Here is a 24,659-nt window from a genome sequence, read left to right as displayed (position 1 = left end):
GGCACCAGTGCTCTTTGTTAAGAAGAAATGTGGGGAACTCCGCCCTTGCCATGATTACCGAGCCCTGAACAAAATTACCATCCCTGACCGGTACCCCTTGCCCCTTATCTCGGAGTTGCTGGAGCGGGTGCAAGGGGCACAGGTGTTCACCAAGCTAGACCTCCGGGGGGCCTACAACTTGATTCGGATCCGAGCCGGGGATGAGTGGAAGACAGCGTTTGGGACCCGGTACGGGCAGTTCGAATACTTGGTTATGCCTTTCGGTTTGTGCAACGTGCCTGCTGTGTTCCAACGCTACATCAACCACGTGTTCCAGGACTTGTTAGACAAGTACGTGGTGGTGTACTTGGATGACATACTGGTTTACTCCCGTGACCCGGCTCGCCATGAGGGACATGTCCGGACCGTGCTGCAGCGCTTGCGTGAGCACCGTTTGTACGCAAAGCTCAGCAAGTGCGAGTTCCATCAGCGGACTGTGGACTTCCTTAGACACCGGCTCTCTCCAGATGGGGTGCAGATGGACCCTGGGAAGGTGGCAGCGGTTCGAGAATGGGCGGCACCCCAGAACCGCAAGGACCTACAGCGGTTCCTGGGGTTCGCCAACTACTACCGGACCTTCATCGCAGATTATGCTCTTCGCACCACCCCGTTGACCCGGCTACTGCGCCCAAAGACGCCGTTTTCCTGGGACAAGGAGGCAGAGGAGGCGTTTCAGGGGTTGAAGGTCTGCTTCCAGAGGGCGCCAATCTTACAACATCCTGACCCCTCTCGACCCTTTGTGGTGGAGACCGACGCCTCCAGTACGGCTCTCGGTGCCGTCTTGTCTCAACAGAGTGGACCAGGAGTGCCACTCTTACCTTGTGCCTTCTATTCCCGCCAGTTCCTACCAGCGGAGCGTAACTATACTGTGTGGGAGCGGGAACTACTGGCCATCAAGGTGGCCTTTGAGGTCTGGCGCCACCATCTTGAGGGGGCACGACATCCGGTGGAGGTGAGAACCGACCACCGGAACCTGGAGTACCTCCAGACCACCCGCAAGCTGAACCAAAGACAGATCCGGTGGGCATGGTTCTTTTCCCGGTTCCAGTTCCGGATCCGCTACATCCCTAGCTCTCAGAACCAGAAGGCGGATGCCCTGTCCCGGAAACCTAAAGACAACGCAGACACGGTACAGCAAGCAGAACCCACCACGATCCTACCTCCAGCTGCATTCCTGGCCACCCAGGAGGCGGAGCCACTGCAGGCTCGGGTGCGGGAACAGCAGCGGGTCGACGCTTGGGCCCAGGAACGACTCCGGGAGCTGGCTGAAGGGTCCAGCCCACAGTATCCGGGGCTGGTCCTGCATCAGGGCCTTCTGCTGCACCACGGTCGTCTGTACATCCCGCCAGGGCCACTGCGGCTGGAGGTTCTCCGGATGGCCCATGATGCCCCAGCAGCGGGGCACTTTGGACGGTATCGGACCACCCATCTGGTAAGTCGCGAGTTTTGGTGGCCCCGCCTGAAGGCTGATGTGGCTCGCTACGTTGCTGGTTGTGATGTCTGCCGGCGCGCCAAGGGCCCTACCGGGTGACCCCCCGGCCTACTTCAGCCATTGCCAGTTCCACCACGCCCTTGGCACACGGTTTCGTTGGACTTTGTAGTGGACTTACCCCCGTCTCGTGGCTGTACCTGCCTTCTAGTTTTCTCCGACCATTTCACCAAGATGGTGCACTGCGCCCCCTGCCCATCTGTACCCACAGCCAAGGAAACCGCTCAGCTGTACCTTCAGCATGTTTTCCGCCTGCATGGCCTACCTGAGCGCATGGTGTCCGACCGGGGCGTTCAGTTCACATCCCGGTTCTGGCGAGCATTACACCAGACCCTCGGGACAGAGGTCTGCCTCTCGTCAGCCTACCACCCACAGACCGATGGCCAGACGGAACGGACGAACGCGGTGCTGGAGCAGTACCTCCGGTGTTACTGCAGCTACCAGCAGGATGACTGGGTCGACCACCTGGCATTGGCGGAGTTCGCCTACAACAACGCGGTGAATGCGTCCACCCAGCAGACCCCGTTCCAGGCCAGTTACGGTTATCATCCACGGCTGTTTCCAGAGGTGCTGCCGGCATCCGCGGTCCGGGTGGTGACGGAGTGGCTTCAAGAGCTCCAGTCCCAGCAACAGCTTTTGGTGGAGCAACTGCACCAGGCCAAGGAAGCATACAAAGCCCAGGCCGACCGCCACCACTAGGTGGGGCCGGAACTTCGCGTTGGTGACCTGGTTTGGCTCTCCACTCGCCACCTCCACCCCTCTCGACCTTCGCGGAAGTTGGACGCCCGCTTCACCGGCCCGTTTCCTATCGTGGACCAAGTCTCTCCTGTGGCATTCCGTCTCCGGTTGCCCGCAACCCTGAAGGTTCACCCGGTCTTCCACAGGTCCCTTCTGAGTCCGGTGGCCCCACCCGACGAGTTCCACCCAAACCGTCCCCGACCGCAGCCAGTGTTGGTTCAGGGAGAGCCTGAGTACAAGGTGGAACACATCCTGGACTCCCGTTACCGCAGGGGAAAGCTGCAGTATCTCATTGACTGGAAGGGGTACGGACCGGAGGACCGCTCCTGGGAACCAGCGGCCAACGTCCACACACCTGCCTGCCTCCGAGAGTTCCATGCGACGTACCCCGGCAAGCCGGGTCCGGACCCTCGGTTGAAGGGGGGCCTGGGAGGGGGGATGGTGTGATGGCCTGGTATTCCGATTCAGAGGACGAACCAGAGGAATCCCAGCCGGCACAGGAGTCCCCACCTCCAGGGCCGGCTGAACTGGGGCAAGGCCTAGATGCTGAAGAGCCTGCACCTGTGGCAGAGCACCAGGAGCTGGCCCCAGGTGAAACCCTTCTGGCCCCAGAGGGGCTTGAGGACTCAGTGGCTACAGGTGAGCCTCCTCCAGGGCCCAGTAACCCTTCGGCCTCTCCTGATCTGCAGAGGCTTAGGGCAGAGAGGCGAAGGGAACTGGTTGCTCCCAGGAGGAGTGCTCGCCTTAAGGTCAGAGGAGGCGGGGCTCCTGGGGGCCGGGACCGCCCCTAGCCTTAGAAGAGGATAAAAGCCCAGTCAGCCCGGCCCCAGGTTGTGGGAGCAACGTCGTTGTTGGCTTCGGACCTTCCTGTGTACCTGTTCCCTGCCCGGCTTCCTGTTCCTGACCATCCGGTGCTCCTGTTCCCTGCTCGGCCTCCTGTTCCTGACCATCCGGTGTTCCTGTTCCCTGCTCAGCCTCCTGTTCCAGCGTTCCTGTTCCCCGCCCGGCTCTCCGCCTCGGACCTCGCCCCTCTTCGTGTGGACTCTGCTTACGCCCACGGTACTTTACCCCCGGGTCCAGCACAGGAAGTGAATCTGGTGCTCACAACTCTAAGCTGTGAGTCCACAGCACTTTGACCTGTTCCTGTGTAGAAGGTGGTCTCTGGAAGTGCTACCCAGCTCGCCTAGCCCAGTCGGGGCTGAAGTGGATGAGTCCAGTTGGTGGCACTGGCTCAGGGGTGATGCTGACAGAAAGGTCCTTTTCACTTCTGCAAGAATTGGATGCAAGGTGGGCACCTGGTTTGGCAGGGACCCCATCAAAGTGCCCCCCTTCCTCCCCTTACCTTACTATCCTCAGGCATGCACAGCAGCAGCAAAAATGACTCGTCTAGACAACCAGTGCTGTCACCCACCATTTTAATAATCCCACAATGCCTATGGAGTCACTCCAGAGTAACACTAGTTTAGGGCCCCAAAGGAAAGTAAGAGAGTGTGTATCAACCACACGACCACATGGAGGAAAAGTCTATCAATGGTTACTAGCCACGATGACTATGTCCTTCCTTCAGCATCAGAGGTGGCATTCCTCTGAATACAAGTTGCTAAGAATCACAAATGAGGAGAGTGTTGTTGCATTCAGATCCAGTTTGCAGTGGTTTGCCACTGTAAGAACAGGATTCTGGAGAAAATGGGTCTTTGGCCTTCTTGTGTTCACAGCTGCCCAGCCTCCAGGGAAAGTATTGCTGACAAGCTCAGGTGACCTAGGTTTGTGACCTCACTCAGGGCTTGAGTCATTGACCATTCCATTCCTGATCATTCCAACCCCTGGTGCCAGGTCTGATTTGCTGGGTATTCTGTGTGGAATAAAAGTAAATGGACAATTGATAAATTGCCCTGGAAACTCTAGAAGCTCTGACAAAGCCATTTTCAGTTTGCAACCCTCCCAGGCCATTACAGAAGATGGAAAACAAAGCTTGCAAAAAGTTTCCCTTATCTAAAACTCATTACTATAGGATATAGGATTTAAACATTTGCTCTCGCTCTCTTTTTCCTGCCTTGCCATTTGAAATCTATGGTTAAATTATCGTCATGACCTAGTTCTTCATTTCAGTTAATTGCTAACATAAATAGTGAATTAGCTACTGAGAAAATTTGCAATAAACTGTTAATTGTTATTTTAAAGATTTTCTGCTTTATGTTTTGCAAAAACTCCTGATTTCAGTGCCAAAGAAGAGCAAGGCAGACTTTTTCTCCCTGTGATGAACTACCCAGGACTTGCTGCACAAGCAGTGTGTGTGACTTGTGTAGTTGACATGCAGCTGAAGGAGAGTCAGCATAGCGGTGCCGCATCTTTAGCTATTACTGGGCTAACTGCAGTATCTCTGCAAACAGGCTCACATCAGTGGAGTTACTGTGTGGGTACCAGCTGTAGCAAGACACATCAGACAAACCAAAATTCAAGGTGAGTCACAAAAGCAAATGTCACGTTTTTGGTACATTGATGTTTTTGACAGAAAGGCGAGGATTAGATGCAGAGGGAGGGGAGGTTGTTTAAAATCTCTAGGAATAAAAGAAAGAAGCTTCCAACTTGCATGTTGATTCTTAGATGCAGTTCGTACTCTGCATTTTCAGCAGCAGAGAAGCCTTTAAAATGAGATGACTATAATGTGGCATATGGGTAGGTGATGCCTATTGAGCTGATCTTATATCTTTATTTGCTTGACTCAAATATTAGTGGATGCATTCCTTCTTCCCCGTGTCCTGGAAAGCCAAAGAGTTGTGTTTCCAGATAGTGGTTGGGCTCACTGATGTTCACGTCTGCATGCCCAAAACATTCATGATCAGGCCTTGTGAAGCAGGGTAAGTGGGGTGTTGGTTGCTAGGCCTGCAGATCGATATGAATGGAAGCTGGGGATTGGAGCATTTCTTGCTGATATGACTTAGGAATTGATGGCACTCTAAAGCAGGGTTGTTAGGGGGAAGGAAGAACTGGGGAGGTCCTCTCCCAAGCATAAGACTATACATTTTCTAAACAGACACTCCTCTCAGTTTTCAGTTTTTCCTTTGGCATTGGCAAGGCAAATTGTGAACTGACAGCAAAGCTTTGTTAACTGGTCTGAACAAACCCCAGTTTGCCAAGTTTGGACATGACAGCAAACTATGGGTTGAATGAAATGTCAGACTAATACAGTTGTCCCACCAATGCAAGTGTTTCTGCTTGCCAGATGGAACAACCTCCCTTCTCCTCCCTATGCATGCCATTCTGGAGTTCTCCCAGCCCTCCAGGGCAGAACTGTGGGGGTGCAGGAGGCACATGAGGAGACAAAGCACCACAGCACTAGCAAGAATCCTTGCACTAACCCCATGTGTTAGCTGAATCTGGCCCTATGATTCTTACAAAACAGAAATGGTGAGCTAAAAAGAACTTCCATTCGGAGGATGGGTGGTGTGGCTTCCCCAAAATGGCCTCATGGGCCAAATTGGGAGGCCTAACAGGCCAAGTTTAGCCTGTGGGCCAGAGGTTCCCCATCCATGGTCCAGGCCAACAGCATTTCCTCTTGCCAACATTCATGCCTGTGGCAGAGAGGTTCATCCAGGAGCCCTGCATCCCAGGCACCAAGGAACAAACTCCTCCCATCAGTTCACTAAGATCTGAGGCATTGTTCCCATCTGTGAAGTTTGTGTCATTTTTGACCTGCCCTCTCTCTAGAGGTAGCTGTTGCCCTTGAAAGCTGCATCATTATTGTCATCACACAGAGCTTTTTGGATTGTTTTTGCCTTGGGTATTTTCCCCAGCATATCATCTTCATGATTTACAAAATAACTAAGTGCACGGTTCTGTTATATTCCACAGATTTCAGAGGGACGCTGTTATTTGAATGGTCCAGACCATTTAAATTAATCAAATAACAAAATAACTGATCCGTCTGTAATCAGTTTCATGAACAATGGCAAGTCATTAGCCACTAGTTCTAGCTTACTAAATATGATAATATTTGGCATGACTATAAAAGTAAATTCTGGGGAAACTGACATTATTGTCAATAAAAATAATTATCTTCCACAAAAGAAAACTCAAGTAGGTTTTGAGGGGGGCTTTTTAAATAGAAGAAATATTGTAATTTTATACCAAGTCATATTTTCTTGCAGAATATTGTGATTTAAAGTATTTCCCCATGTTTATTATTGCTAATAATTATCAAAGGATATAATAATAATAATAATAATAATAATAATAATAATAATAATAATAATAAAAACTACAAACTGCAACACACACACACCAGCAATGTTTGGCTTGTCATTCATCAAAATCAATGCAATTAACTACTAGGGTAACAAAGTGTATAGAAATTAGTTATATTATTTTGTGTGTGCAAGTACAAATTGACCAAACTGCCCTTACTGTAAGAACAGAATTTGCTTTAGCGGATAAACATCCTGTGCACATTGTTCAGTATGGAGGACTATGTGCTATGTATTAATCTCATGCTGTTTCTACTGTTTATAAGGAGCATGGGGGGAAACCAGCAGGAGCTAAAAAGAGATGTGGCATTCTTTGATGACCATGAGAAAGACCTGAGGAAAAGGAAAAGGTTCTTACACAGGGCAGCCAAGGATTTCCAGTCTGGTCAATCCAAAGGCCTATCTGATTCACCAAAGTCCTATTTAGCCAAATATTTTGTCTCCAATGCTACCAATCCTGATTGCTCTGGAAAGTCCACAAGCAAGGCATGATGGCAACAGCCTTTTCTTGTTCCAAACATGTCTTTCTTTGAACACAGCCATTCCATTTAACTACCATGCCAGATAGCCCTTGTCTGCTCTGTCCTCTGTGATGCTGGCTACTTTTGTGTTTAGAAAGGATATTAATCTCATAGCCATAATAACCCTTCTCCCTGAGTGAATTCCACAAATGAATTGTGTATGCTGTGCATAACTATGTGGGAACATACCCAGAAAACTGCCTTGTAGATAGTCAGATAATTTGTTGACCCAGCCCTTGTCTAACTGACAGCAGCTCTCTGGGACTTCAGTCAGAGATCTTTCCCATCACCTGCTACCTGAATCACAGAATCATAGAAGTGTAGAGTTGGAAGGAACAACAAGGATCATCTAGTCCAACCTCCTGCAATGCAGGAATCTTTTGCCCAATGTGGGTCTTAAACCCACAAAGCTGAACCTACAATCTCTGGCTCTACCTGAAGATGCCAGGGGTTAAATATGGGACCTTCTATATGCTCTTCAATTGAGCAATGGTCACTTCATTCATTCATTCATTCATTCATTCATTTTTTGTATGTAACTTTCCCACCAAAAAATCATGTTCAAAGTGGCTTATAACAAAGAAACACAGATGCATTTCAAACACTATACAATTTCATAATAACAGCAATACCAAAATATAATAGCATAAAGCCCACATTTCAATACTGTAAGTATAGCATGCACCATCCAATGACAAAAATTACAAGGGAGCTTCACAGTTTCACCTTAATCCTAGAAACACCCCTCCAACAATGTTGCTCACAGTCTCTCGCCCTCAGTAGCTTCTTATAAGGCTTCCAAGGGCAAAGGGTGGGATAGCTAAAACATCCTTCCCATGATGTTGCAGCTACATGCAAAGCAGATGTTCTTCCCATTGTACTTCCTGTGTTCTTGCTCACATGACAAACAGCATGCTTTATCATTAACAGAGTCCCATTATGGGACCTGGAATCCTTTCCTATTAATACAACCATGAGCACAAAGGTAGTGATCAGTCACAGATGCATAGAAATCTGCCACTTGGATATTGCTTGGCTTCCACATCCTCTGCTGCTTTTTCAGGATCAAGCCTAAAGATAAAGGGACCCCTAACCATTAGGTCCAGTCACGGACAACTCTGGGGTTGTGGCGCTCATCTTGCTTTATTGGCTGAGGGAGCCGGTGTACAGCTTCTGGGTCATGTGGCCAGCATGACTAAACCGCTTCTGGTGAACCAGAACAGTGCATGGAAACACCGCTTACCTTCCCGCTGGAGCGGTGCCTATTTATCTACTTGCACTTTGACATTCTTTCACACTGCTAGGTTGGCAGGAGCAGGAACCTAGCAACGGGAGCTCACCCTGTCACAGGGATTTGAACTGCCGACCTTCTGATTGGCAAGCTCTAGGCTTGGTGGTTTAACCCACAATGCCACCCCTGTCCCTTTTAGGATCAAGCCTAGTATGGTGGTAATGTGAGCATTAAGGAAGAAAATAAGCACATTTTGTAGGAAAGAATGAGCATCCGGTGCTTCAAATTTTGCTTACTAAAATAATGCAAAAATATGCAAAAGCTAAATTCTTATTACTCATTTCCATGCTGGCTTTCATTTTTACATTATTATTTTTTGCTGGGGAAAAAAGAAACCAAGTTTCTAAACAATCAAATGAACATTAGCCACGAATGATAACAAATCATATTGACACTTCAAGAGCAAATCACTCCATTAGTAAAACATGTTTGAACTGCAAATTTTGTAGATATAAGTATTCTGTGTCAGTGCTGAATGGTTTGATAGCTGAAAGGCCTTAGCAACAAAGCTTACCAAACTTACTGATGTTCCTTGAATTATAATAATGAAACTAAGGTCGGATTTTGAACTGGGTGTTTTTTGTTAAGCCTATACAAGTTCATATACAACTTCTTGTTTGATGAAGCCACTTTATCAAAGTCACCGTGAGTGTATTCCATGGATGGCATTGCCTTGTGCAGGAAGTGAAGTTCTGGGGCATTTTCCTCATTTGAGAATTTTCTTCATAAAGAACTTCCATTTTAAAAAAATAACTCTTGCTTTATACAACTTCCTTAACTCAGCTGCATAACTACAATGACACCATCTGAGTTATGCTGATATCCTTCCTAATCTGCAGTATACATTCTAGCTCTCTTACTCCAATAAATCATAGAATTGTAGAGTTGAAAGGGACCCCAAGGGTAATCTAGTCCAGCCCCTTGCAATGTAGGAATCACAACTAAATAATCACTAACAGATGGCCATCTGATAAAAGCCGCAAATGAAAGAGAGTTCACCACTTACCAAGCGAGTCTGCTCCATGGTTGAACAGCTCTGTCTGAAGCCAGCGTGGCCAGTGGTCAAGGGTGATGGAGGTTGCAATCCAACAGCATCTGAAAGGCTGTTTCTAGCTAATCTTCTGTTACTAAGACTTCAATTAAATGATATTGAAACATCTTGGAATGGCTTGACGTGGGTTAGCAACAGAGTCCTCGAATCCCCACAATGGGGTGAGTTCCAGTTGCTCTGTCCCAGCTCCTGCCAACCTAGCAGTTCAAAAGCACAGCAGCAGAAGTAGATAAATAGGTACTGCTGTGGTGGGAAGGTAAACAGCGTTTCCATGGGCTCTGGTTTCTGTCATGGTGTTCCATAGTGCCAGAAGCAGTTTAGTTATGCTGGCCATGTGATCCAGAAAGCTGTGTGTGGACAAATGCTGGCTCCCTCAACAGTGAAAGCGAGATGAGCGCTGCAACCCCATAGTTGCCTTTGACAGGTCTTAACCATCCAGGGGACCTTTACCTCCCCGCCTCTGCCCATACCAACCCCACCAGCTGCTACTGTCTGGAGGGCAGCTGCAGGTTGATCTACACATCATTTTTATCACATGGAGGCCATTCAGAAATGCTGAATATTTTGGGAAGCTTCTGTTTGCTGTGCAAACCTCTAAAGATATTGTAACCATATTTTGCACAGTACCGCCTAAGATCAAGGAGCAAGTTTTAATCTATCTTGGGACACAACTGGGTGCCATTTTGAATCACGATGGTAGCATGAACATTTCAAAACTGCACTGATTTTGTTTGTTTGTTTCTTAAAATGGTGAATAATAATAAAAAAAGGAATGTGCCACCCTGTTATCCTAAGCTAGCGGGCATCTTGTGCCAATGAGTTCAGTAGGTTAAATAAATTACGCACTGGACTGGGAAAAAGATGAATTCCATACTATTTTATGAATAAACAGGAAGAGGGGAGAGCAATATGTGCTTGCCATATCATCTGCAATGGGACTTCAGTTTAGATATAATGACCTTGGGAGGGAGCTAAAGGTACAAAGAGATATGAGGATAGATAACTATGAATGATAATTACTGTGGCTTTCAGTCTGCCAGGTATTACATGACAGCCTTTTCCTGCGTTGCCCTTTTTGTGGTCACTTAACAGTTGTGAATCATGCCTGTGTGATTCACACACAGATACGATACAATCTCCATGGCAACTTGGTCACTTGAGTTAGAAATACGAGCTGGCACAACTCAAGGTTACTCTCTCCCAATGCTTTTAGAGCTACCATTAGCTTTTTGATTTGGTCTCTATTGTGAAGCCAGATCTCCATACTTAAATGCCATTTCCATAGCAGTTTCTTGAATTCCAGTGTGCAGGGCATTTTACCTTAGAAAACAATTTCATTCCGTAAAGGATGACAGGAGGATGAAACCTCTCATCTTGCACATATGTGCCACATGCTTCTGTACTATTGAAAACATTGTGTTTAGCTTTGGGTAGACATCAAGTCACCAACCATGCTTCTTTTGCTGATGCTCCTTCTGGAGGTAGACTACTGAGAGCTAAAAACAAACAACACACGGAATCAAAAGGTTGGTTTGAATTCCAGGCGAATAAAAGCACAGAATCGGCCAATTTAATTTCTTTGTGTGCTCTGTTTATTTTTCTTGCTCCTGTGTGTGTGTGTGTGTGTGTGTGTGTATCTTGATTGCAAGCATCGTCTCCCCCTGTTGTCCATACCCATAAAATGCAGTGATCAGAAATATGAGAAAGGCGATGTGTTTCTTTGCCGTTCTTTTGTAACCTGACATGAAGTAGACAGACACCTTCTGAAGTTTGTGCATGCTGTGCTTTCCCCCCTCCCTTGCTGCAACAAGAAAAGCCTTTTCTTTTAACCTGGCTTCCTTTGAAGAAGTGAATCAGGCAGCTTCATGGCCTCTCAAGGTAAGTGATTATATATAACCCATAAAGGGATGTTTACTAAAAAAAGGGGGGAATAAAAAAGAAACCCACCCCTAATGGTATATAGCAATCAGCCATCTGATTAAATGGGAAAGTGACAACTCCAAGGAGTGGTAATTTCTGCTCTGACTATGCTGCAACTGAGGCGGAATAAAATCGAATGTCAGCTATAATATATAAACTTCAGCATGCATTTCTTCACAGATGTGCGATGTTGGTTGTATCCTTACACCGGCACCTGTCTGCTTTTGCATACATGCTATTGATTAAACAATAGGGAACATAGAAAGGTTATGCTTCCATTCAAAGTTTCACATCCTTCAAGCACACTTCACCAGAGAATTATTGCGTCAGCAAGTACTGATCATTTGAAACATGGTTGACAAAATCCCCACTAACAAGCGTCTGAAGGACAATTGAGTGCAATCAGACTGAAGGGGCTAGTTCGTGCCATGTCTTCCCTTTAGTTTGAGACAGCTAACTCCTCATTAAAGGTGAAAATTGCCAGCAACTGGAAATCCTTTCAAACCGTTTCCCTTTAAAAAGAATAAAAATGAAATGTTATACTTAAAAATGAAGTCAAATTCTTCTCTCACATCTACCAGCCCGTCTCTTCAAATAGCACAGGTGTTAAAAAATTTGGCACGAGGGTTCTCTGGAAGTACTAACAAGATCACACGCCAAAAAATTATACATGAAATGCTATTTTAATATGGATAGTTTTAATTTCTGGCTAATTTTTATGGCACTTCTTGTCACATGCAATTAAGTAGGTTGTAATCTTGGGGTGTGTGAATGTAGGTACCTTCTGATGCAGTAGAAAAAGTCAGTTGTCCCATCTGTAAAGTGGGAGGGGGGAATACATTGTTATTGTGAAGACAAGAGGAAAACACTGTGCAAAATGTAACATTCTGTTTAAATGATAAGGAGTAGAATGGTGTTTAATGGAGTTAGCAAAATCATTTGGAGCAAAGCATCCCAAAAGAAAAGGAACATAAAGCATAAATCTACATCTAATCAGCAGCCAGTGGTTTAAAATATTGCAATTTATATGCTTTATCTACAGCATAGATAAGTGTGTGGGAAACTACTGGAATAGGGATCCCTTCATTTACCACCTTTGCAGATGCACAAAATAATGTATACCACTCCTCAAATTGCCTTAGATTTCTATGAATATTTAGTGCACCTGCTGCTTGATTTTCTCTAGCTTAAGTCTGAGTGACAGGGCAGACTTCACTTTCCCCCACCAGCCCCTTCTTTAAAAATGACACCTGTACTTGGCCAATAAAACTTCACGGCATTTCAGGAAACACAAGTTTGGCCAACGACAGGATTCTGTGAGGTAAAATGATGCAGGAGAGCATATGAAATATTTATGCCCCGGTTATGCATTTTTCAAAAGCCAGATAGAAATTCAAAGGGATTCCTCCTTCTTCCTGGGGTCTCGAGCTTTTGAAGGAAAGCTGTGGCTGCAATGATAAATTAAGATCAAAATACAATTACATGATGAAACAGGCATGCTCACAATGGAAAATAACGCAAAGGGGCCTCTTCTAAACCCACAACAGCCGAAAACTGTAACTTGGTGGTTTATGTCCAAATTGTAAAAGACACATCATTGTCACACAAGGTTTCTTCAGATGGGCTACCTTCCGTCTCTAAAAAGCGAGCTGAGCATGATCAGAGAAGGCAGAGATGAAGCTTCCTCTGACATGAAAGGAGATAGAAGAGAGTTGGTCAAGCCATGAAAATAGAATGAAGCAGGACTGGCAAAGATAAAGATCCTTTACAGGGTATGCAGGTTGTATTCAGCACCATCTGCACTATACAGTTAAAACAGTATCATACCACTTTGATGACTGCCCCTAAAGAATTCTGGGAACTGTAGCAAGGTAAGGGTCTGAGAGTTGTTAGGAAACCTCTATTTCCATCAAAGAGCTACAGTCCTCATCAATGGCATAGCGTGGGGGGTGCAGGGGGGGGCGGCCGCACCAGGTGCAACATCTGGGGGTTAGGGTTAGGGGGCGCAAATCCACGGGTTAGGGGGCACAAATTACTTGCCTTGCCCCGGGTGCTGACAACCCACACTACGCCACTGGTCCTCATAGTGGTAAACGCCAGACCCACCCAGTGTCCCTATTTTCCATGGGCAGTCCCAGATTTAAAGAAGCTATCCTGGTTTCTGATTTGACCCTGGAATGTCCCGCTTTTCCTCAGGACATCCCTATTTCCATGGGAGAAATGTTAGAAGGTATGGAGTTATCCAACCCTCGAGCCAAAGGCAGTGGCGTAGCTAGCTGCTCGAGTGTCCGGGGCAGTGTACGCGCCCTGCAGCTGGGGGCGGAGTGAATCACCCATGGGGGCAGGGCAAGCCAAGGCTGAGTGGAGCCTCTCTGCAGCCTCCCCCATAGCTGTAGGGTGGCTGAGGCGGTGGGCAGACGCAAGCCCCACGCTGTTTGTCCGCCCGCCGCCTCCCCCTCAAGAGAGACATGTGGCTCAGGCACGCTGCAGGCCCCATGATGTCACACCCAGTGCCCCCTGCCTCACCTAGCTACACCTCTGGATTAGGCAGATTCATGGAGGAGAGAGCTGTCGAAGGCTACTAGCCTTAAAGGCTGTGCTCTGCCTACAGAGTTGGAGGTAGCAATGCTACTGGTTTCTGGAAATCACTCAAGAGGAGAGTGCTTCTGCAGTGGCATAGGAAGGGGCGTGTGGTGGGCGCAGGAGTTATTTTTTCAAAAACACATATTTTTGGCATTTTGTCACCCTCCTCAGTGATTACACCCAGGGCTGCCTGCACCCACCACACCTCCCTTCCCACGCCACTGGTTGAAGGCAGCCCTGTATAGGGAATTTTTAAAATGTTTAATGCTTTGTTATGTTTTTTTAATATGTTGGAAGCTGCCCAGAGTGGGTGGGGAAACCCAGCCAGATGGGTGAAGTATAAATAGGATGATGATGATGATCATGATGATGGAATAGGACATCCCTATTTTCATCAGAGAAATGTTGGAGGGTATGCAATGGGATTCACAGGATTCTTTGCCTGCCTTTGACAAGTAGGGCAGAAGGCAGAGAGGCCAAAGGCAGATGGAGCAAGAGCAAATGACAGGCAGAGTCAAATAATTTTTGGTTTTGTCCCCATCCTCTTCCTTGCTAAGTTCAACGAGGGCAACAGTGAGACTAAGGAGAAGAAAGTTGACTGCTGTACATCCTGGAGTGGATGTAAGTAAGAAGGCAGGCAGTTGGGGGTTGGCTGAGGTTTGCGGAGCAGTGCCCCTTTCGCTCTAATGGACCAGCCTGTGCTATTGACCATGCTCCCTGCTTCAGACTTTTCAGCAACAAGGCTACAATGTGGCATGAGGTGAACTGAACAGAAGGGCATTGAAGATGTCACAGAGGGTGTGTGATCAGTGGATGTGAGTCTCACATGATGGAGGTGGTCTCAATCAGGCTGTTGTTGTTGACCAAACTAGGACCTATTTTCATTAAAAACTTTTATAATGTTTTCATGCAGCTATTTCAGGCCAAATTCAGAAACCAATGCAAGATCCTCTTCCCGGTTCTCCAGAGCCTCCAGCTCAAACAAAGACTTCAGAAACTACCGCTGTCTGGAAACAAGCCCAGCCTCCTGCCGGTTTGCCTCCTGGTCTGGAATACCTCAGCCAGGTCCTGTTCCACTTCCAACTACTGTAACTTTAAGATTATATATTAGATGTGTTTGAAGGGTCCCCTTTTAGATTTACTTCCACCTTTCCAAAATGATCTGTGTGCCTTTATCTTTTTGTGCTTCCGTAAAATGCAGCAACAGATTATAATAATTTTCACTTTGGGATTCCCTGAGATGATCTGTCTTCCCTTGAATTTACTCCACATTTCACTCCAGATCTGCTCAAAACATTTTTTTCTCTCCTCCGAAGCATAGCAATTCCAGATGGTGCATTTCCCCCCCTTTGGGGTAGTTATGAATTACCTTTGCAAGTGCCTCAGGGATGCCACACATCAACACAGCATGAACACTGTGTTGGCCGGTGTTGCTTCCTCCACTGGGGATGGAGTGGTGTTTTTGCTATTGGACAATTCCATCCTCTGCCTGACCTTTCCTCTACAGTAGGTAACTAAACACTTGCTCTCATTTCTTGGTATGATGAAGTGTCGTAGGTAGGTTGCGCAGATGCATGCAAAATTTTTGTTTTATTTCTTTTCTGAAATACGACTTTTTCTAGAGTTGCCAAACCAGGGACAGAGGAACTGTGGCTCTCCAGATTCCCATCTGCTGAAGCCAGCATAGCCAGTGGTCAGGTATGATGGGAAATAAAAACTGATGGGAAATGTCCATCAATGTCTGGAGGGGCACAGATTCCCTATCCCTCTCCCCACCTCACATATACCCCTAGACCTGGATTGCTCTTGAAACTTGTCTGCAAGCCTTCTGCAATCCACCTGCAGACTTTTGAGGTATAGATTGTGCCCTGTTTTTTCTCTCTCCCCAATTTTGCTGAACAGCTAGTCTGATGAAGAACTCTGAATAAACTGAAAGCTCTTGGTTGATCTAATAAAGATATTACTATCCTGTAGATTTTGGGATTCGCCCCTCCCCTAATGAACCAACACCACTACCTACATTTGTGTCTTTTTGCTTGATGTTTTGAGCTGAGCAAACGTTTAGGGAACCATCTTTCTTAGGTATTTTGCTGTTGTCTAGCTAGTCTTGCAAAGGACCCACTTATTCCATCTGATATTCTGCTGCAGGCTCAGATTTGTAGAATGAAAGAAGTCAGCTTTGAGGTTTTCTGAAAAGCAAAACTTTTGATTTCTAGCTGGACCCTAACTCTGGTGAAATCAAATCTAAATTATGGAGCCTTAGAACTCCTGTCACACCATCACTGTACTTAGATCTGAGGCTTCTTGCCTGGAAATATCATATGTGATCAAACACTTTCAAATACTCCATGAAAATTGTTAATAGAAAGCCTGTTCGACAACAAGGGCAAGAGCTGCTTCAGAGAGCAAATTTTTAGAATTGCAATTGGAGGTTGCCCCAATTTTTCTCCTGCCTTTTCTGTATCATGAAACAGGGGGTGAACCTAGAGACAACAAAAGGCACAAACTTGCATCTTGTCAAAAGTGCTTGTGCCAAGGGCATTACTGGAAAAGGAATTGCTATTCTTTGTAACCATGTGTTTGATTCTGATGTGGTTCTGCTGTGGACATACAGTGGTACCTTGGGTTAAGAACTTAATTCGTTCCGGAGGTCCGTTTTTAACCTAAAACTGCTCTTAACCTGAAGCACTACTTTAGCTAATGGAGCCTCCCGCTGCTGCCACATGATTTCTGTTCTCATCCGGAAGCAAAGTGCTTAACCCAAGGTACTATTTCTGGGTTAGCAGAGTCTGTAACCTGAAGCGACTGTAACCCGAAGCATATGTAACCCGAGGTAGCACTGCACATCAAATTCCTTACTTTTGTGGTGTTGTTTTTTCAATGCTCATATGTCCCATATGTGGTTAGAATGGGATAGAATTTGATTCCCTGCTTCTCAGACTGCATTGAGGAATATGTTCAGGTCTTAAGGCAGGAGTGGGCAACATGCTTCAGCCTGAAGACCACATTCCCTTCTGGGCAACATTACTGGAGTCAAGTGCCAATGGTGGGCGGGGCGAGAGGCAAAAGTATATTTTAATTAGACAAGGAATGTAAATTTTCAAAGCACTTTTTAAAGGAACAGCTTGCTGGATCATCCCAGTGGCCCATCTAATCCAACACCCTGCTCTCACAATGACCAGCCAGATTCCTGTGGAAAGCCCACAAGCAGGACAAAAGCATACGTTTTAACTTTTTCCAATGTGAAACCAGGACTTGCATCTTCTGGGATGTGTTCCGGGGCGACTCATTTAGACATGCGCCTCGCTCCTGCCCCAAAAAACTGCTTTGGGGGGACAAGAACTTGCACAGCACCCACAAACGCCCATTTGTGTTTTGGGCACCACACAAGATCGTGGTTCCAACAAAGCACTTTTAAAAGGGTGAGAGTGTCGCGCAAGAGAGCATGAGATCGTGGCACCCAAGACAGCCGCTGTTATGTACTGAAGTTCTCACCCTGGGCCAGCAGGGGGGTACTGTAGATAGTTATGCAAATAAGGGATTGAAAGTGACGTTCAGTGATTGGATAGTTTTAGAAAATTGTTACAGTTATGTTGTACTGGAGCTCTATATAAGCAGGCTGACCGAACCCTTCAGTTCAGTTCTGTCCTGGCCTGTGAATAAACAAGAGCTGTTTGAAGAATCGCTGTGTCGTCTGATATGTTCACCCACAACTTAACAGCTGCTAAGATCCTGGGATGTCTCATTTTTTCCCAGGGGACTTGGGAAATATGCATAAGTGGAAGAGCACTCTGCCCACCTGCTATTTCCAGAAGCTGGCATCCAGGGGTAAACTGCCTCTGGCAAAGGAGGCAGAACATAGGCATCATGGACAATAGCCTTGTCCTTCCTGGATTTATATAATCCTTTTTAAAAAGCCATTCAAGTTGGTGGCCATCACTGCCTCTTTTGGGGAGCAAATTCCATAGCACATGAAGAAGTGCTTTGTTTTATCTGTCTGGAATCTTCCAACATTCAGCTTCATGGGATGTCCACAAGTTGTAGTGTTATGAGGGAAGGAGAAAAACTCTACCCACTATCTCCATGAGAGACATAGGATGCCCTGCTTCCATGTGAACGTGCCTGGACTTTAGGATTGGCCTCAGGGGTGCTGCTCCAGGTCAGTTTGCTCCAGTTGCAGCCTCTCTGTGCTCCATAGCTGTGGTGCATTCTCCATGCCATGTATAATTTTATAAACTTCTATCATGTGCCCTCTTACTCTCCTTTCATCTAAACTAAGAATATCCCAATTGACCATCCTTTCCTGGTAGGGGAGTTATTCCATTTCCTTGATCATATTAGCATTTATTTGTTTAATTAAAAAAAATTGTACAGTAGGCCAGTTTACACACACACACACACACACACACACACACACACACATCCCTCTATTCTCCACCCCTGCTTGAGCAAACTGTAATATTACCCCACAAGTACTTTCAGCCCAAATTTAAAAGCAGAAACCCAACATGAATGAGATTGAGTTAAGCAACACTGCAGCCATATGTAGAGTTTATTATGGTTTTACACTGCTGATGTATGTACTGGTTATACTCATTTGTTTTTGTTGTGACTGTTTAAGTCTTGCTTGTCTTTGAATTTTGTTGGGTTTTTAAAATTAAATACATAAAGGTATTAACAGCCCAGAGGACATACTGTGGTTTAATTGGGTGCTGTATAAATGCCAGATACAAATAAATACTATACTGTACTGCATCTAGTATTTTATGCAACACACTATTATTTATCAGTGTTTGATGCTGTTGAGTATGAAAATCTCCAGATATTTTCAATGTTCCACAATTCTCACGTTTTCTTATTTATTTTCATTTCTGAACAGTTGGACCAGATCATTATTCACCAGCAAGTGGAGCTTCTCCAAGGTACTGCACATTCCAGCTCAGCCCTTGTTAGAGATGCCAGATCCATTTACTTCTAACCCATATCACTTTTGCTTATGTTGACCCATCCACCTGGTCCCTCATTTATGCACCAAGATGCAGTGTCTATTTCTACCTCTATAAAAACTGCATGTAACAATATTCTTGAAGACATTCTCTCTCAAAACAACACACCTTATAAAACGTATTTTCTGTTGTTGTTTTTAAAAAATAAAAATAAAATCTAATCCGGAAGGAATTAGCCTTGGATCAAATTCAAACGTAACGCTGCTGAATCAAAACGGTCATCAAAAATATCTCTTTTTTAGGCTAAATGGATTTCTACCTGTTTGGCTTTATTTAGTTATACTTGGGACTGAAACCTGCAGCAAGTATGAGATTAAAAACCACCTGGGACAAAGAGTTTACTTTGCAGTGGAAGAAAATGGTTGCTTTGATCGTAACTTCTGCTCACCGCTCAGGTCTTTTACCATAAGGATTACAGACAACACAGGTCAAGAGGTGATCACAGTGAACAGACCTTTAAGGTGTAATAGCTGCTGCTTTCCATGTTACCTGCAAAAGGTTAGTTAATCCTAGTAGCAACCCCTTTTATCAGTTTGCACGTTTCCTTTACATCTGTATGCGCATTCTGATGGCGACGGTTTAGAACTGCGCCTGAGTGTGCATTCATCTGAAAGACGGAATGTGCTTCAGAATAAGCACCCCATTTATTCCCTTTATATTGCATTTGCCCTTCTTTAAAGGAATCCTGCAGAAGGGGGATCGTGCATAGGGAATGGGTGCATGAGATTGTGCTTTTACTGGGTGCACCTTTTTCTTCCTCCATGGTCTTTCAGACTGAGAAGGGGCAGCCTCACTTGCAGTTTCCAGATTCCTTTGGTGTTGGTGACTGGATTCAAGTCCAAACTAGGCATAGCGTCAATTGCATAGCTAGGAGGCACACCAATATTTATTCCTTCCTTTAATTATGGGCATGGGGAGGGGTGATTTGCATTGGGACCAGAGCAGGGGGCTGGGAGAGCTAACCCAGGGGTAGCCATCCCCGGGATAGCCAGATATTGCTGGACTAAGCTCCCACAATCCCTGAGTATTGGCCATGCTGGCAGAGGCTTATGGGAGTTGTAGTTCAACAACATCTATAGGGCACCATATTGGTTGCCCCTGCAATAACCCATCAGATGTCATTTTATTAAAAACCTCAAACTTCAAAAGCCACTGATTACATTAACTTTTTTATTTTCACTGTCCAATAGCTAGAAGTTCAGTCTCCTCCTGGGACTACAGTTGGCTACGTGGTGCAGAAATGGGACCCTCTCCTGCCCAAGTTCACTATCAGGAATGAAAGCAATGAAGATGTGTTGAAGATAATTGGCCCTTGTGCAACATGCGGTTGTTTTGGAGATGTTGACTTTGAGGTACTTTTGATAACATTGTGATTTGTGTGTGTTTTCAGTTTGCAAAATACGGGGAGAAGTGGAATGAATTAAAATGACAGCCCTCACTAAACCAATTTATTTGTCTTGTGTGCTGCATTTTCAGAGGGAGGGGAAAATGTCCACGTCAAAATAATATAATTTATTTATTTAATGATTTTCTAGTCCACCTTTTAGGACTATAAAAGCAGTTCACAAAAGTCAGTAAGACTTCAGTCCTGTGCCTGAGCCCCACTGAACTCTGAATGTGCTGTAAGACACATATTTCAAAAAAGCATTAAAAATAAGACCAGTAAATTAAGAACTAAAGCAGCAGCAATTAAAATCATGAAAGCTATCAATCAAGTGCCAAGCAGAACAAAAACACGTTTAAAATCTGCTATAAAGCTATCTATGAGGTTTGCTTTTTTTAATGTTCACATTTTCAAAATATGTAAACTAAGCTGACTGCAGTTTGCAGCCTCTGAATGTCACTTAAATTATTGGCTTGTGCTTCACTCCCTTATATGCCTTGTTTTCTACTGCTTCCATAAGCGGCTCTTTGCAGGAGGGGATGTATGGGGGGTGGTTGTGGTGACAACTGCATAAGGGTTCCATGGTATTCACACCACAAATGCATTACATGATCAGTGCCATCAGCTCTGTCAATAAAAAAGAATTTTGTGCATTGATTTGAAGAAAGCAGATAGAAGGAAGTTTTTCTCCCTCCCTCCCTCTCTCTCTCTCTCTCTCTAGAATCAATGTATTTATTATATTAAATGGCTATGTCAGTTTCAGCCCAGATTAAAATGTGGTTTGTATTACTTGATAAGGTTTCATTGGAGATAAAATACCTATATTAAATTTAAGCCAGCTGGCGATTAAACACTAGACACTTAACTGAACTCTCCTTTTCTGATGTTCAGTTATACGCAGCTTCTCATTTCTGAAATTCATTTGCTCTCTTAAATAGCTCCAATGTCATAGTTAACCACCACTTAATCCCACTCACCCACACTTCCAAATATTTGAGGAATGTTCTCCATGCATTCCTTTCAGTTCTCATATGTTCTTTTCCTTTCCTGCAGGTAAAATCTCTAAACGGAATGTCAACTATTGGCAAGATTTCCAAGTATTGGTCTGGATTTGTCAATAACATCTTTACCAATACAGCCAACTTTGGTATTCAGGTTCCTGTAGACCTTGACGTAAAAATCAAGGCTGTAATGATTGGTGCTTGTTTCCTCCTAGTAAGTATACCAGCAAAGGCAAAGTCCTCTCTTTCCTCAGTCCAGTCCTTCTTTCCTTAAATGCCTACATTTTAGAAGCAGTCTTGTGAGACTGGGCTGAATGGATACTTGAATCTGGGTTTCAGGCACCTAAACCCAACACACTATGCACCATGCCACATTTGTTTATGATTCATCATATTCGCTACCCACACAGGCAATTCTGTGTATGGCACACAACTGCATTGAAAAACAATTATTTTAATCCTATAGCCCACCGCTCCTCCCAAAGGAACCCAGAGCAGCAAAATGCAACACATTTATTTAGATACTAAATGCATTAAAAACATCTAAAACCAGTCAAGTATCTTCCTAGCTAATCATTTCAAGGTTGCTGGGAACAGTATCTCTTAGCTATCAAAGTCTGGTTGAACAGGAATGCTCTTAAATCCCCCCTGAATGCTAGTAATGGAGACAGAGACACACCACCAAGGAGGGCATGTCATAAATGGGGAGCCAACACCAAAAAGACCTTGTCATGAGTCAGTGCTCTCTGGGTAGTTCCCACAAGTGGCACCACCACACACCCGGAACCTACTGAAAGCCTAAGGCAACACTCACCTGCTCTTAGTATGTCGTATAATTTGCCAAGGATTTTCATTATCTTGAATTCAGACCTTACCTCATTCTGGATAGTGTTGGGTAGTCATAGTATCTTTTGATCTAAAGAATCGTATGAGGCAGAAGCAGCTTGCTGAGGGAGGCAGAGCAACATTTGCCCTGCACCAACGTGGGTGGCACTGTGGGTTAAACAACAGAGCCTAGAGCTTGCCGATCGGAAGGTTAGCAGTTCGAATCCCCGCGATGGGGTGAGCTCCCGTTGCTCGGTCCCTGCTCCTGCCAACTTAGCAGTTTGAAACCACATCAAAGTACAAGTAGATAAATACAAGTAGATAAATAAATTCTGCTCCGGCGGGAAGGTAACTGATGTTTCCGTGCACTGCTCTGGTTCACCAGAAGCAGCTTAGTCATGCTGGCCACATGACCCGGAAGCTGTACACAGGCTCCCTCGGTCAGTAAGCGAGATAAGTGCCACAACTCCAGAGTTGGCCCCGACTGGACCTAATGGTCAGGGGTCCCTTTACCTTTAACCTCCTCATTGCCTTTGCTCTTCCTTCTGATAAGCAACCGCAGCCCACCTGCTTAGATGCTAGCATAGTGGCTCCAGACCATTTATTAGGCAACTTCTGATGAGAACTTGCTGTCCATTGGAGTTCTCACAGGCATGTTTGTACAGGTTTGCCCTAAATGCGAACCCTTCATACATGAACTCACAAGTGCCCAATCAGTGCTTGAGCTGGCAGTGGGACCATGCTAGTTAGCCATGCCTCCCATGCTGACCCGACTTCTATTTCCATGTATTGACACAGACATCTGCCAAGGGGAGTCTTCCTGTATGTACAGGAAGGCTTCCCCTTTGTGGACATCCTGTGCTCCAATTTGGGAGGAAGGGTATAAACACATCCAACGATAAGCAAAAGCACCAGCAATATAAACCACGCTTTAATCTCAAAACCAGCATAAAATGGATGTTGGATTCAACATAGGGATAAACAGATAGTTGCATCAGTGCGAAAATTCCCCCTTGCTCAAGAGAAACAATCTCCCCCTCTTCTCCCCCTACACAGCCCTTAATTCTGTTTTGGGGTAATTCCCCCAACCCTCTAGATCAGATTTGGAGGCATGTGTGTGGGGAGGAGAGGAGAAATTCAACTGAAATGTTGTTGAGGTTCACCCAATTTATTTATCTGACAAAATTTATAGGCTGCTTAATAAATAAATCTCTAAGCAAGTTACATAAAATGTAGATATAGGCCGGCGAACTACTCTCATGTATACTCCATGAAACATTAAAAGCCTTAGATAAAAGACATGCTTTTAAAACATTGCTTTTAAAAAAGGTAAAGGACCCTTGGATAGTTAAGTCCAGTCAAAGGCGACTATGGGGTTGTGGTGCTCGTCTCGCTTTAGGCTGAGGGAGCCGGCGTTTGTCCACAGACAGCTTTTTGGGTCAATGTTGCTAGCATGACTAAACCGCTTCTGGTGCAAAAGAACACTGTGATGGAAGCCATAGCGCACAGAAATGCCGTTTACCTTCCTGCCACCTATTTATCTACTTGCATTGGCGTGCTTTTGAACTGCTAGGCTAGCAGGAACTGGAACAGAGCAACGGGAGCTCACCCTGTCATGGAGATTCAAACTGCTGACCTTCTGATCGGCAAACACAAGAGGCTAAGTGATTTGTCCAATTGCTTTCACTGACCACTCCTGAAACAAGCCCCCTGAACTAGATCTTAAGGTACAGGGAGGACCATATAAGTGCAGATGGTACCAAGCCATTCAGTGCTTTAAAGGTAAAAGCTAACTAGCATGTTATAAAAATTGTAAAGGTGCCTAATGATTCAGTTGCTAGCCTAACCCTTTAGTCCGACAAGGCAAGCAATAAAATTATCTCCATACTTTAAAGCCGTCTGATTTCTTCTGATGCAAAACTGCCTTTCCTCAGAAGAACTGCTTTAAATAGGCTTTAATGAAACCCTACAAGTCAGCCTTTTGATATTAATTGTTGCCTTTTTGTATCTTCCTCATCATTCACAGTTTATTTATTTGTAGGACTTAATGTTCTTTGAGAACTCCTTGGATGGATTGTAACAAGGAAGATGATAGGAACAATAAAATATGCAAACTACAGTTCAGTAAGTAAGAACTAAACATAAATTGGTCGCCTTTGCTTTGAAGACTTATACATAAGACACTTTCTAATTCTTTTTCATTTTCTTCCAGCAGTCCCTTGAGCTCTGGATATTACTTTTGAACTGTACAATCCTATGTTTTGTTTGGGGGGATTTTTTGTAAGAAGAAAAAAGCGGGGGAGGCAATGACCAATGTTTATTAAACTATAAGTTACATAAATAATTATTTTCTCATTTTTATTGTGTAGATGATTGCTAAATATACTGTTTACAGAGAGAGAGAGAGGGCGCGCACACTCAACATTGCTTTGGAGTATTGCAGTTCTCTTTGGACTCGTTTGATGTCTTTGCGTCAGAAAGCATGAAAGATTAGAACTAAGACTTGCAGTGCCACTGATGAAAAGTCTTTACTTACAGAGCCCTTTGAAGTTTGGGAAATGCTGGCC

At 45.1% G+C, this 24,659-nt stretch overlaps 1 protein-coding gene across 2 annotated transcripts; it reads left to right on the top strand.

Annotated features, from left to right (window-relative positions):
- Positions 1–4,099: 4,099 nt before the first annotated feature.
- PLSCR5 (phospholipid scramblase family member 5) lies at positions 4,100–24,436 on the top strand. 2 transcript variants are annotated; one of them, XM_083738108.1, is made up of 10 exons: positions 4,100–4,133; positions 4,487–4,726; positions 11,220–11,251; positions 14,790–14,941; positions 18,756–18,798; positions 19,160–19,380; positions 20,073–20,234; positions 21,320–21,481; positions 24,134–24,216; positions 24,305–24,436. In XM_083738108.1, the coding sequence occupies exons 2-9, from the start codon at positions 4,524–4,526 to the stop codon at positions 24,170–24,172; spliced, it is 1,014 nt and encodes a 337-aa protein (XP_083594234.1). In that variant the 5' UTR covers positions 4,100–4,133; positions 4,487–4,523; the 3' UTR covers positions 24,173–24,216; positions 24,305–24,436. The 2 variants fall into 2 exon arrangements, with proteins under 2 accessions (XP_083594234.1, XP_083594235.1); XM_083738109.1 differs by lacking the exon at positions 4,100–4,133 and having other exon boundaries at positions 4,654–4,726; positions 11,185–11,251.
- Positions 24,437–24,659: the final 223 nt, after the last annotated feature.

Source organism: Podarcis gaigeae, assembly GCF_964106915.1.
Source record: "Podarcis gaigeae genome assembly, chromosome: 5".
In the NCBI taxonomy this organism is placed as follows: Eukaryota; Metazoa; Chordata; class Lepidosauria; order Squamata; family Lacertidae; genus Podarcis; species Podarcis gaigeae.
The sequence above is the reverse complement of the archived record's forward strand: the minus strand, read 5'-3'. Positions and strand labels throughout refer to the sequence as shown.